We start from the raw sequence: 14,177 nt of genomic DNA on the forward strand, positions 1-14,177 counted from the left end.
ATCTTGTGGTCTGTTCTGTTAAATAATACGTCTAACACAGACTCTAACCAGCCCAACTTTTATGTATACTTTTATGTAATTGTATAAATGTTTTCCTATGCAGTCCTGAGGACTGTCTTCCTGTTGGCAGCTTTCTCCTACCTCCTTGACTGAATGCTAGCTTTTTCTGTTTTTAAAGCCCACAAAGAGATGAAAGTGTTTCTAAGGCACAACATTTCCTTATAATTGTAGCTTGTCTGCTGTCATTTCAAGTGTATGATGGCAATATTTATGTGGACTTATAAAGAAGAGAGGCTCTGAGAACTTAAGTTCTGTGAATGCTTTCACTTGATTGTGTAACTCCTTTGTGAAGTGGAGGAACTGTATTATGACTGATTTTACCACATATCTGAGAAAGAGTTTTCTGTTGACCGTGCCAGGCAAATACATGTATTCAACAGGTAAATATGTATATTCAACCCTCACAGAATTCATAAAGCCAAACATGAACAGTATAGGCAGGATACTAAGAATTGGCTAGTGACATGGGATGTTTTGATCTGCGTGGATCTTTCCTGAGAATCTGTGGATTCTCAGCACTTTCAGAGGCTTGAATTGGTTTCTTCTTTTGAATTAACACAATCTGAGGCTTCCCAAATCGCTAGTTACCTCTCCAAATAGCTGTATTTTGTACCCATGGTTTGTGTTTCAGTATGATGAGAGAGAGTTTCATGCTTGAGTTTGCCTGGCATTTATCATGATCAGTTTAGAAACAACAAGAAGTATTCCTGGTGAAGTCTTAAAAAATCTTTTAAAAAAAAAAGTAAAATGAAAAAGTGTATCTTCCTATAATTTTAAAGGAGGCAGAGGTGGCTTCTTAAACTTATAAACAAAGGGAGACTTACCATTTTAAATGTTGCAGACGTGGTGCTGTAACTTTATGGCCAATGATACAATCAAATGCTTTCAGCAATGGGGTTGTCATTTGCTTTCAACTTGATTTTTAGTTTGGAAAAGCAATTCTAGATTATGGTTAGCTGTACAATTCCATGCTTTTTTTTAAAGGACTCTTCAACTATTACTTTCCAGACTTTCTAATGTTTCATTTTTAAGAAAGACATGTTTTCACAGATTTTTCTAAAGTAACTATTAATATTTTATTTTCAGTTTTTAAGCTTGTAAATGTTTTGCCTGGGTAGATTCTTAGCTTTTTTAAAGAAGTCTTGTAGCTGTTGTATTATTTAGATATCAATTTTAATATATGTCATAATAATATGTATTCAAATTGTACAGATATCTAAATTAGAGGATATTAACAAAGTAAATTTGAGTCAGCTGAAAGTCATGGAATGAAATAGAGAAACTTAATTGTGAAACTTTTCCTACAGCTGCAGATGGTTTAAGAAGCATATGGCATCCTGCTTTGGAGGTTGCAAAAAGCTTTTATACACGATTGGAAATGCAATATGTACAGCTACCAGCATCCGAAGAACTGCATAGCTGCTTTTAGGGCTTAGTGCTGCTGGGCTGCAGAAGAGCTTGGAAGCTTCTCTGTGTGTTCTTTAACAGACAAGAGTGTCCTGTGTCTGCTTTCTGAGGTGAACATTTTAACCCCTAAAATTGATTGTCCTCCTTCTCCAGGTTTCCTATAAATAGTGAAAGGTATTGTTTTCCTATACAGAATGGCTGACCATGCGTAGTATGTGAAAATAGTTTGGCCTACTAAGGGCCAAAAAACAAACTGAAACTCAGTCTAAGGTGCCTGTATTTTTTTTATTTCCCCCTTCTTTGAAGAATTTTTGCTTTGGTAGATTGTTGTGAATATAAATTTTAGGCAGTTTGTATGTTTATTTTCAAGAGTCAGTAGTCTTCAAGTCAGTTTGCCCATACCATTAATAACATGAGAAAGTTGTGTGTTATACATACCTTTCCCTATATAACTGAACAGCATCCAGTTGGCTTTACTTACATGCTTTCATAAAATTCTTTTGATTAGACAAGCATGCTGTTAACACCTTCTTTCCTTTAAAAATAAAACTGTTTGTGGTGGTCTTTAGGAGACATGCAGATAGGATTTCCTTCACTCTATAGCAACTTTGGTGTGTTCTCCAGTTCTGGCACATTTGTCTCATGAGCAGGGAATGAGTGTGGTTTTTACTGCTGAATTGAGGCCTTGATAATTGTAGCTCCCCTTACTACAGGTGTGGCATAGGAGAAAAGCTCTGCTTGAGTCCAAGAGAGCAGCACTGGATTTTGGAAGCTATCATCTTTTCCAGTATACTCTTTTACATTGAAAATGGATGTGGCCATATTGCAGCGTGTCAGGACCAGACTTTAGCCATCCTGCTGTGGGACAAGAATGTAATGCTTATGCCTGATTATTTGAGAGCAGTTGGATGTTGACAGTTTTTCAGTATAAGGAGCAGCAATTGTTCATCTCGTCATGAAAAAGGAGGTTAGGTGAGAGAACACCTGAATCTTAATGAGTTTGGGGCCAAGTTTCATTTAGAAACACTGCTGAGAAATGTAATGTGGTGTTTGGAATTGCCATGCAGAAGTCTTATTGAGAGAAAACAAATAATAGATGGTAAAACATCTGTCAGATACCACACTTCTAACAGGAGTGAAGATTAACACGCAGCACTACTGGTGTAGGTGCACATACCACACAGAGTTAAACATACGAACAGCGGGCTCACACTGTGCTTACTACAGATGTCTGAATGAGTGAGTGCCTGTGGGCTGGAGCTGCATGTCTTGTGGCTTTCACTCTGCTCCATTGGGAAGTCTTCACTCCTTTTGTTTTTATCCTTTTCCAACTCCAGTACTTTCGAGCACACAGCTCCCATCCCCTGACCTAACAGCTCCATTGAAGTGCATTCCAGTCCCATGATTTCATGGTACCAGGCAGAACTCCCCTGCCATGCTGCTATGCTGCCCGCTGCTTCTCACAGAGTGAACAAACAGGGAACATAAACTCTCTCCAAAGGAGTGATGTTCTCTGTATATTTTTAGTGCTGGAAATCCAAGATTCATTTAAGGGTGTTTTGTGTGGGCTTTTTTTAATATAGACTTCTGCTAACACAATGGAATTGTTCATACCACCCTTATTTGCTGTAACATCTCATGCTTTATGTTGTTAAATGGGATCAAAGGAGTTAAAGATGAAAGATTGCTAGTCAACTGGTCCCTCAGCTGGGAGCCTGTGTGGGTTTCTTCTTTGTAATGTATTTGCTAGGTCCCAGGTCCAGCCTAGCTCAATTTTCATTATTGGATTTACTTGTTTTTGCAAATTCCATACTTAAATAATTGCTGAGCTTAGGCTCAGTATAATACGACTACTGTTTGTTTCTTATGTTTAACCTGATATTTATTGCCCATATTCTGAGCAATCCTTTTAAAAGTAGTTTTTCACTGTTTGGATGCACAAGTACCATTAAAGATGCCATGCTTGCTTTCACTGGTATACTCTTTACTGGATAGACAGGAAACTTTGTTATCTCTTTATATGAAACTGTGTCCATTTTACATTGTACTTGGGTGTTCTCTTTCCAACATGTAGTGTGTCACCAGATGCTCACTTAAGTAGAGTTACAATAAACTTGTCTTTAATTAGCTCATTGTTATGCTTCGCATATTTGGAGTTAGTACAGAATTTGAATGTATAGCGTATGTTGAAACAGTGATATCTTGTATTTTCTTGGTGAAAAATGTTCTCAAACTACCTCCTTAAACATCTCTATTGCATTTGTACCATCTATTTGAGAGTATAATTATGAAATTAGAGGACGTAATCTTGCCAGTACATCAGATATGTTTGTAGTGACTTAATCTACAGTGATCTGGGAAGGGGAAAAGGCAGGTAATCAACATGTCATGGGAAGCATATGAAGCAGGGACTGCAGCTGCAAGGGAATGGAGTCTGTGCGACTTGGGGACCATCAAGATTTATAAGAAGAACTGTTCTCCACAGGCTCAGGGTGCCAGCTCCTTTTGGGTCAAAGTGTGGGTATGTGAGCTGATCTGTGCTGATTGCACAGAGATTCCCACTTTCTGGTGTAACAGGCAGTAACCCCAGGGGGTAGAGCTGTTCCTGCACTGAAGTAGCACTACCTTCAGGGTCACAGGGAAAAGAAGCAATAAGATCAGGAGATGTTTCAGGTGATGCTGTCTTTGTCTAGACCGCAGTTGAAAGATGTGCAAGTTTCTGCACCATGCTTTGACATGGTCATCCTAACATGCTTTCTATTTGATGCACATCCATAGTGGATTTCTAGAATATTATAAAGTTTCTTAGCTATTCTAACAGTGCAGGTAGGAAACATATCATATCAAAAGCCACTGAAGTCAAGGCAGTAGTAGCTTCCTTACCATATGGCATACTCTGTACCTCCTTGCTGTCTTGATAGACCGTGCAAGAGCTCTTCTGGGAAGCAGCGAGTAAGGAAGCACAAGTGGAGGAAGGAAAGAATACAGGAACACAGGAGGGGTGAAACTCTCTGATAAGAAAATGGGAGAGTAAGGCTGTAAGAAGGTATAGCCTGTATAGAAAAGCGTGGTTAAACAAGGGTATAAATGGGCAGTGGAAAGCAGGAAGCACTGTGGGGAGATATAATTGTGGGAAGGAGCATCAGGATTTGAACCCAGTGAGGGGAGACAGGGAGATGAGAAGAGGTAATGTGCTCTGACAAACAACCAGCTGTTCTGGGATCCCTGTAGGGGCAGAACACCGTCTTAGTGATCATCTGTTTATAGCCTTGTTTTCTTCTTGAGCTCTTATTCTCTTGGTGAAGAGCAGGGAACATGGGAAGCAAAGGACGAATGTTATGCCTGCTAAGTACCTGTTGCATTGCGTAGCAACTGCTCTGTGCCCTTAATAACAGGCACAGCTCTGAAACCTAGTGAATCCTGAGTTTCTACAAGACTTTATTTATGTATGTTGGGATTCTGTATGCTCACTTCTATAAGTGACCACCTGGCCCTTCTCGGTGTTAACAAAAAGTTGGCCGCAGTCCTTGGGCCAGGTAGTAGCTTAGTGGGAGGTGGGGGGGCTTCTGCAAGTGGTGATGAATGCTTTGATGTAGTTTCCTAGGAAAACAAGGGATCAAATGGCAAACAAGGAATTGAGTAGCATAATTCCATATTTGTGTAATGGACAAAAGAGGCATGGGTGGTCAAGAACTGGAAGTTAGAAATGCTGTTGGAGGAAACGGTATGCTTTTCATTGCAGTGACTACCTTGCAGCTCCTGTGCTGGAGGTTCTCCCAGAGCACGTAGAAACTGACTCAATAATATAACGAGAAGTCAAACAGATATTTGGGATGGGGTGAGGGGGGTTACCTGGACTTAGATATGTTGGTATTTATGTGAGCAGAAGAAATTAACATGGCTGCTAGCCCAAACCTGCTCTTATATGTCAGTGCAAACACTTAAATATCAGATAAGAAAGTTGTCTTGACCTGAAAAACAGGCTTACTTTGAAAGCAGAGAGAATTTTTCAGCAAACTTTGAAGGAAATTCTGAACTATATATCATGTTTTAAAAATTATTTTTAAAAGTGCCCCATTCCGCTTGGAAACATTTTCTTGTTAGTTTTTCTTGAGTCTGAGACAAAATTAATTAAGTCAATTTGAAGTCCTTTGTTTTAATAGTTAAAAATAATGGTACTTGGCCTTGACTTTTGCTGCCATTTTGCATGGTTTCAAGTTGTATGACTTTTTTTTCTTCCCCATATATTTGTAAGAAAGTCACAGAAATTAAGATGGACTACATCAGTAAATAAATCCTCTCTACTTTGTTATAGATGTTGCTTACAAAATTTAGCAGGAAAAAAATAATGCAGCCAGAGACATAATGAATTTTATGTTCCTGGAGCACAACAGAGTCTGAGGGTTTGTGTTGTGCAGCTTTGTGACTGGGACTCCCTGTTGAGGTTGGTGGGACCCTCATTTATAAGTTGAGCAGTCTTGCATGCTCTCACAACTTGGCACATAACAAGCATTTAACATAAAACACTGGTGCTTTACTTTCTGAATGTGGTGGAATTCTTTGGAAAGGTTGGGGAGGTAATTGATCATACACTGACAGCTTGGGGCTCTGAGAAAATGGTCAGATGGAGGGCTGGGATGCAGGATAACAAACTTTCCAAGACGGTAACTGTCATTTAGCCAAGCTATACATGTTTTAAGCTTTTTAATCTTTGCTTGCGACCTCAACTTCTTAATCAGTTTTTGCTGCTTCTCTGTGAACTCTTTTCAGATGTTGACATTTTACTGGTACTGATGCATCCACAGTATTCCAGGTGTGATCTTGAGTTATAGTGGTATTTCTTTGCAAAGCCCTTTTAGAAACTCTACTGCTGCCAAGATACGTAGTTTCAGGACTTTGATCATCTCCTTCATTATTCTTTGACCTTTGGATCAAGGACTAGGTTTCTTTCGGGAACCGCTCAAAATATTCTTTGCAGCTAGAAAAATAAGGCTTCGATGTTTATGGGAGTTCAGATTGCCATCTACTTGGATATTGCATATGTTTACAACAAAAATGTTTGAATTTATCTGTGCTTTGATCCTCAGTTTCTGTATCAGAGTTGATGATGCACTAAAAAGAAACATACAGTTTTGGTGCAAAAAAGGTTGAAAGAATCTACCGCTTGGTTTCTGAGATCTAGTTTTCACTGATCTTGTTTACAGCTATGTTTGTTTGCATATGCAGTCCGATGGCTTAAAATGATGCTAGTTGTCAGTCTCTGCTTTAAGGTAGAGTATTTTGACTGAGTTGCTACAATTATTTTCAGTCAGTCCTGAGGCAATTTATACATTAAGACACTGATAGGAGGAGAGAAGAGACAGGCATAAATGAGGCTTTATTAATGACTTTAAAATATAAAAGAATCTGTCAAAAATGCATGTACTAATTTTACCAATGCTTTTTAACAGAATATGGTCATGGATCGGATTTTCTCTGGTATTCAGCCAACTGGGGTGCCTCATCTGGGTAACTACCTTGGAGCCATTCAGAACTGGGTGAATCTGCAGGAAGAGTGCAGCTCAGTGCTGTATAGCATTATGGACATGCACTCTCTCACCATGCCCAAGGACCCAGCTGTTCTGCGCCAGAACATACTGGACACCACTGCTGCCATCCTTGCCTGTGGTATTGACCCAAAGAAGTGTTTCTTCTTCCGACAGTCACTGGTTAGTGCTCCTATTATGTTAGATTTGCTTCTCATTAAGTGGCTTTCCAGATATGTTAATGGATGAGCATAGCATTACTAAACTCCTTTATCATCTTTGTGTCAACAGTCCTTGAAAATGTTAGCAATGTTAGATTTCAGACTTATCCCTTGCTGCTGTTTTGAAGTGGCTGAAATAATGACTGAGAAGTTCATTTAGGGATAAGTACATTTTAAATTTCCCAAGCAGAGCTAGGAGCTTGTGCGAGTTATGAGTAATATACCAAAAAGAAGTGTTAGGAGATTATTCATTCAGCTCGATAAGTCTCACTGTAGTCACAAGTTGTTAGCTCATAAATGTATAAACATAGTCTGTGCAACCATAAAGGCAAATAAAACATGTTTCTGTGGTTTTGTATCAGCACTTACCACTTGATCTGCCAGCTGCACAATATCTCCAACAGGTGATTGACATGGTAAGTTTTGTGTCCATTCCATTGTAATCACCAGGGAGTTCTGTCTTCTCTGAGATTATTTTTCCCCATCTTTTCATATTCACCTTTTTCCACCTGATCTGATAATTCATATGTGAAGTATTTGCTGCTTCTCCTGACTACCCCAAGAGGTACGGGGCTTACTTTCCCACTTGGCATATGTCAGCCTCGTCTATTGCATGCTGCATTTTCCTGGAACACAGCTTAGTTTCTTCCCTGATTAACTTGCTGTAACTGACTCTGAACAGGCAAACTTCTGTAATTTCCCACAGAGGCAGATGTGTCATAGCTTCTGCTTTTGTGAAGACATCTTTAAATGGATGTGCGACTTGCAACAGAACCGTGAAGGTGATGTGCACAGGGTCTGACTTTTATCAGTGAGAGATGAAATCATGCTATTATAGTCCTCCTTTGAACGTGGTTCTGTACAGGCAGAGTTTCCTGTGGTTGTCAAACTGCAAAGGACAATCATAGCTCCATATTCCTGGTGGATATTGAAATGATGAAGACAGATACACCTCCTGCTTCACTTTTCCTCTGTACTAAAAAACCAGTCTAAATAGATTAGCTCAGAATTCTAGTGGAGTTATGTTTAAATTAATTTATCCTTTGTTCAAATCTGCTTATCATTTTAAATAAGTTATCAGCTTGGGTTTTAATTTGGCTCTACTCTGACTTAATTCACATTGAGGCTGACATTAACGAATAATCTCAAGGTGAGTTACAAGCCAGTGATGCAGTAAAACCCAGCCTGGAGTTTTGGGGTTTTTTGTTTTCAAGCAACTGAACAATTCACTTAGTTACAACACAGGATCAGTGTCTAGATACTATGAGAGGACTCTTCAGCCCAAAACAGAGATAATTTGGAGGTTATGGTTAGAGAGCAATAAAGTAAAGGTTTATAAAACTGCAAGTGAAATAGAGAAAATAGATAGAGAACAACTGTTTTATCCACTAAAGAACATGAACTGACAGGTATCGAAATAAGTTAACACCTGGTAGATTCAGCACAAGCAAAACAGTGCTGCGTTTCATGAAGTCAACAATTAGGTTACAGGACTCCTTGGCACAGGATACAGCGCGTGCTGAAATGTGTATGAATTCAGAAAAGGACTCAACAAATTAATCTGAAAAAATCTATTGAGGACTGTTATATACCTGAGGTGTCACCTCTGCAGGAAGTGCTGCAGCCATGGTTGGAAGGGTATCTATGCTTTTCTGTACTTAGGCTCTTCTCTGTTGGTTGCTGTCAGAGGTGGATGTTTGATCTGTTTCAGTGTTGCAAATCTGATGTTCTTACAAGTCTAAAAGCTAAACTACTGCTGTTCCATGTCTTGCTAAAGCCAACACGCAGACTTCCCTTGAAGCCAGCAGATTATCAGTGAGAATCTTACATTGCAGTCAGCCACAGAAAGCATGTTGTATCTTTCAGAATATAATAATGCAGAGATTGAGTCTTTGAGTCCCCAGAGAGAAAGTATCAGACTCAAGAAATGAAGAACTGTAAGTGATTCTTACAGTGATGTTACGGTGTTTAGGCTGGCCTCTGTTAAACAGACTGCCTTTTAGCTTAATTTTTCTGCATGTCCTTATCTGTCCAGGTCTAGTGGTTTTTCTTCTTATTCAATCTAAACCATTAAGTATTTGCTTTCTGTGGGCATTGTCCAATGTCTCGAACCATATTCTTACTAGTACTTATCACACATGTACGAATACCATTTTCAGGAAGTGGCTGATTCCAGTGGGCTTTTGTAAGCTCACTGCAAGCAGAAGGAGGACTATTACAGTTTGTGAATCTAGACTGGTTCAGTAACTATTCAGGCTGAAGTGGTTTGTTGACTTCCCAAAAATAAGTCTATTCAAGCTGTATGTAGTGGTCAGATATACCCAGAAATGCACTATGGTCTATTACAATTGCATTGGCAGGACCAGATTTTCTCTGGAAGCAATTAAAAGGAGTATCTGCAAGTAGCTCTTGATGTGAGGAAAGGAGACAGGAACCTTGCTAATGTGATTATTGTTTTAGTATGATAATGAAATAGTACGATAGGAATGTCATAATATTGAGATGATTATTCCTAAAAACAAAGGTGTAGGAAGGATTGCAGCTATTGCTAGTCAAGGAATTTTGTTGCTTGATTTTGGATTGCTAATTGCTCAGTTTTCAAAAAAGGAGCTGGCCTCTCCTTTTTAGCCACTGTAGCAGTCTCCAAGGGAGGTCTAAAAAGTCACAATTTTGTTTACAAACATTTGGCTGAGGTGTAAAGCAAAGTGACCAAAACTGATTGTATACTTAAATATGTTGTACTTCCAAAGGTCATCAGGAAAGCAATGAAAATCCAGCTGCAAGTAGAGAACTGGTTGAGGTATTTGGTTATGGGCAAAGTAGCTTTCTCTTTTCAATACCAGATCAAACTGATAAATGAGAGAGTTCTCAGTAGATTAACATGCTACAATTATTGCTGTATTTTCAGTGCTATCTTGAAAATTACTAGATCTATAGATCACAGAAGTGCTACTGCAGTGACTTCTGATTAACACGTCTGTTCATTTTTTTTTTAAACAAGCATTGTGCAATGAAATTATTATGAAATAAGAGCTTTTGGTTTTAATCACCAAAACCAGCTACAACTAATGACTGGTAGCACCCTGATTCTGTAGCAGCATATAGCAGAATGAAATTCTTGCACTGCAAAAGTTTGCTAGTAATAGTAATTTCCCATTAAGGGAATTGCTCATGCAGTCAGTACTGTATATGCTCCTGTGGTCCTCTTATTTCCTCTGGGTTTACTTGAGCAAGAATGGTCTAGAATTGCTGGAGGTAGTGGGGGATGTGGTTGGTTGTTTATTTGTTTGGCATACTCCTTCTGTTCTTTCTTTCTGCTGCTGCTTGTATTGCTTCTCTGCAATATGTTTGTCATGTGAAAAAAAAATATTGATTACTTTGTTTCTTGAAAGGCATGTGTATTTGGTAAGGGTTTCACTGTCAGTAGGCTTTTATTTACAGCAGGGTTTATGCAGATCATCTCTCTAATCCAGAACTATCTGAAATATCTGCCTCCAGAGTTTTCCCATGTTTTATCATTCTTTCCAATGCAAGCAAGAGACAAAAGGCTGAACAATATTAATCACAGATTGACTGCTGGGAAAAAGTGTGGTAAGAACAGATACTTCTCATATTTACACTAGATTTACACATGTTTGTACTAGTCCCAGAACTGATTTCAGTGATGTCCTTGCCTTGCAAGTAAAATGAAATGAAAGCGAGATTAATTTTGCATAGACTGATTTTTGTTGTATTGCTCAGAGAGTATATGGCCTCTGTTCTTATGTATCAGGTATAAAGCGAAGTTATCTATAAAAGGAAGGTGTTAGTTTGATGAAAATTAGGTTTGTATGCTTCAGAATCTACCATTTGTAAATTATAGCATTTTTATATGTATAAACAGAAAGTTAATGGCTGGCTGTATATTTGGTCTCCGTACACCAAATATCTCCCACACTTATATTACCATATACAAACTTGAACTCCAACTTAGGGAAGTAGTGGCTACAAAGAGCACGTGATGATAACTTGAAAATACGTAGAAGCAAGGATGATGATGAATATTTAGGGTAGTGTTTGGAACTGCATTGTCTGTGAAGGATTATAAACAAGGACATGTAATTAGAGTATCTAGGCAAACACAGTTGTGGAATATGTCGGACACCAGAATGGCCTCCCAGTGAGAGAAACTCTTTCATTACAGCTTGATTAATTACATTTTCTTAAGTAGGACAAGTCATAGAAGAGTGACAATTTCTGTACGAATAAAAATTAAGTGCGTATTTCAAAAATACGCATTTTTATTTGGAGCACAGCTGCAAGATATATGAAACGGTCTTTGCTCTTAGAGAAAATAATGTCAAGATACGCTTTGAGTGGCTTCCTATGCCTATCAAGCATAAAAGAGAAGTAACAGAATAATGACTTATACAACGTATCCTGAGAATACTAGAAGAAAGAGCAGATATATTCCTTAAATTGTACCATAACTGATATAAGCTGTAACAGTCATCTTTTATAAAACTTAGAATGTTTTAGTGAAAACAAAAAAGACTCCAAGTTGGGGGGCAGGGGGGTGGGGAATAAGGAAGACAGTAAGCAGTCTGCACACATGGTAAGCTTATATGGTATAAACCATTTTCTCAGATTCCTGGTGGGTACGATACACGTTTCAGTTCTTACCCATAGCCATCTTGTATCTTATCTGCTTTACAGTCAAAACAATTTTAGAAACTGCTGTTGCTTGTATGTGGTCTCAGACTATTCTTCCTGTCCACCTACCTATTGGAGTAGACACATGCTCAGTGTCCCAAGCGAAACTAAAATTACATCAGAGATGATTCAGCAGGCAGTGGTTGATATGCTGCACTAACACTTCTCTTAGGAGTCCTGTGAGTTTCTGGACAGCGTAACATTCAGTTTCTGGGCAGAAAATTGCAGTTTTCAGCCTTCTGGATGGGGGTGATTTATTTTTTTAGTATAATCAGCTGCAGTATTCTTGCAGTGTGCAAGCAAATTGAAGCAGTAACTCTGGGAGGTGGGAATTTGCCAATTTGTCTTAGCCTTAACTCCAAAAGCCAAAACACAACAATTTAAATGTGCACACTAACTGTTTCACTGCTATTATTTTCCAGAAATATCCAGCTGCTTTGTTTTGTGGGCAGAGTTTGAATGGATTCATGCTATTTCTTGTCCAGTTTTCAGAGGGGCTTAAAAGCTTCCATTGCATCATAGCTTATAAATTCATTTAAGTACATTAATTTAGAGTGGTCCATTGAAAACTTCCTGTCATAAGAGAGGAAGTATGTGACTATTAAATTTAGAAAATTATTCTGCTTCTCTCATCCCTGTTTTCTCACCCATAGGACTGGGCTAGACATAACTAGAGCTCAGTGGGAAGAAAAGTCATGGTTCAGTAGGATTTAGTTTTCTTCCTTTCTTTCTTCCTTAATTTACCTGGTTTATTTCATACTATTATGTAGCTGTTACGTGTTCCTCTCTCCACCAGTCTTCTGGATACACCAAGCTAATTAATCAAACAGTGTTGTGGGTAAACTAGGAGAATGTTTCTGAAAATAAGTTCATCTCATAATGAACAAAGGGAGCGAAAATGGTGCCTGGGCCAAATTACTGTGCTCTGTCTGGGATTATAACCAGTATAATCTGATTCCAGTAGGGGTATTCTTGGTCAAACTCTTTGGAGAGGAGAGGCAGATCTTAGTTCTGTAAGTTTTAGCCAAATAGAAACAAGAATAAGTTATTAAATTGTTCAAATGTAATAGTGAAAGCTGTAAATAATGATAGATTTACCAATGATAGCTAGATAACCACTCCCCAATTCAATATATTGCTTAAAATGTTCTTTAAATCAGATATTGCTTTTGTAACCGTGAACATATTCCACCTACACTTGAATTATTTCTTTGAACAGGAACTTGAGATTCCATGTCAAATTTTCTGTCATAAAAGTATCTCACTGGGTGTTCAGTTGCTGAGTGCAGTTGATTCAAGAGCAGTCCAATCTGTCTTGTTTATGGCTCCATTATTCTCTCTAACTGTATAATATAGAGATGCGTTACCAAGTATCTTGAACATACTGTTTGCAACCTTAGGCGTAAAATCTTACCTCTTATTCAAGAAAAATAAATGTGATCAGCACTTTCTTCCAAAAGGCCACTTAAGTTTTTTTGAAAGCACTAACTGGTACTTCTAGGAGAGACAAAAATCCTAAACAAAATGTTTCATTTCTTTTGAAATGTAGTACACCTCCCCACCTCTGTTCAGATTTCTTTTAGTACACAGCTATCCAAATTACCTCCCCAGACCTCTTTGTTTGCCCTTTACACTGTCAAAATAAAATCTTTGAAACTTATTGCCCATTTGAAATGTAGCCCTTAAGGAGGTTACACTGCTGAGGGGGGAAGCTGTTTCCAACTAACAGATATGCAGCAAACTTGCAGTCCTTTACAGGGAAGGACTGTAGGGTGCAACTTGAGGAAATCCATCTTGAAAATTAAACACTGCATCTCTTTTTGCAGGACACCACTTAAGCTGCTGACACACAACTTTGTATAATAAAGCTCACAAAGCTGAGTTCCGGCATTGCTGATTTGCCTGCTTTCAGATCTGCTCACAGTATCCATGCTTTTCCCTCTGTTATTGTTCTTGAATCTCGTTGCTTGCTGTCCTCCCCAGCTGTATGTCTCAGCATGAGAAGTCATCTAGAATTACTTGGACTAAAAGTAGCTATTGGTTTTCCATGTATATATCATCAACTGTGGCTGTGGCCAGGGAATAGCAGCAATAACATGGTAGGGAATAGCTAGGATCAAGGACAAAGTAATAGATCTGCAGGGAGAAGCCCTGAGGTTGTACTTCAGCATAGAAAGCTCCAGAGATGATCCAAGTGTACAGCGTGATCTGAGTTTAATAATGTCAAATGGTCGCACAAGTGAACAATTAAGAAGGTGTTTGTCTGTAAAGA

At 38.6% G+C, this 14,177-nt stretch overlaps 1 protein-coding gene across 3 annotated transcripts in view; it reads left to right on the forward strand.

The window, feature by feature from the left end:
- WARS2 (tryptophanyl tRNA synthetase 2, mitochondrial) overlaps positions 1–14,177 on the forward strand; it is a 45,178-nt gene that overhangs the window by 15,860 nt on the left and 15,141 nt on the right. For 2 of the 3 annotated variants that reach the window (XM_064465171.1, XM_064465179.1), the window contains 2 exons: positions 6,918–7,175; positions 7,576–7,629. In XM_064465171.1, the coding sequence (XP_064321241.1) occupies positions 6,918–7,175; positions 7,576–7,629 (312 nt within the window). The remainder of the gene's footprint in view (positions 1–6,917; positions 7,176–7,575; positions 7,630–14,177) is intronic. The other variant, XM_064465189.1, reaches the window with a different exon arrangement.

The sequence above is a fragment of the Phalacrocorax carbo genome, chromosome 1 (genome assembly GCF_963921805.1).
Source record: "Phalacrocorax carbo chromosome 1, bPhaCar2.1, whole genome shotgun sequence".
NCBI lineage: Eukaryota > Metazoa > Chordata > Aves > Suliformes > Phalacrocoracidae > Phalacrocorax > Phalacrocorax carbo.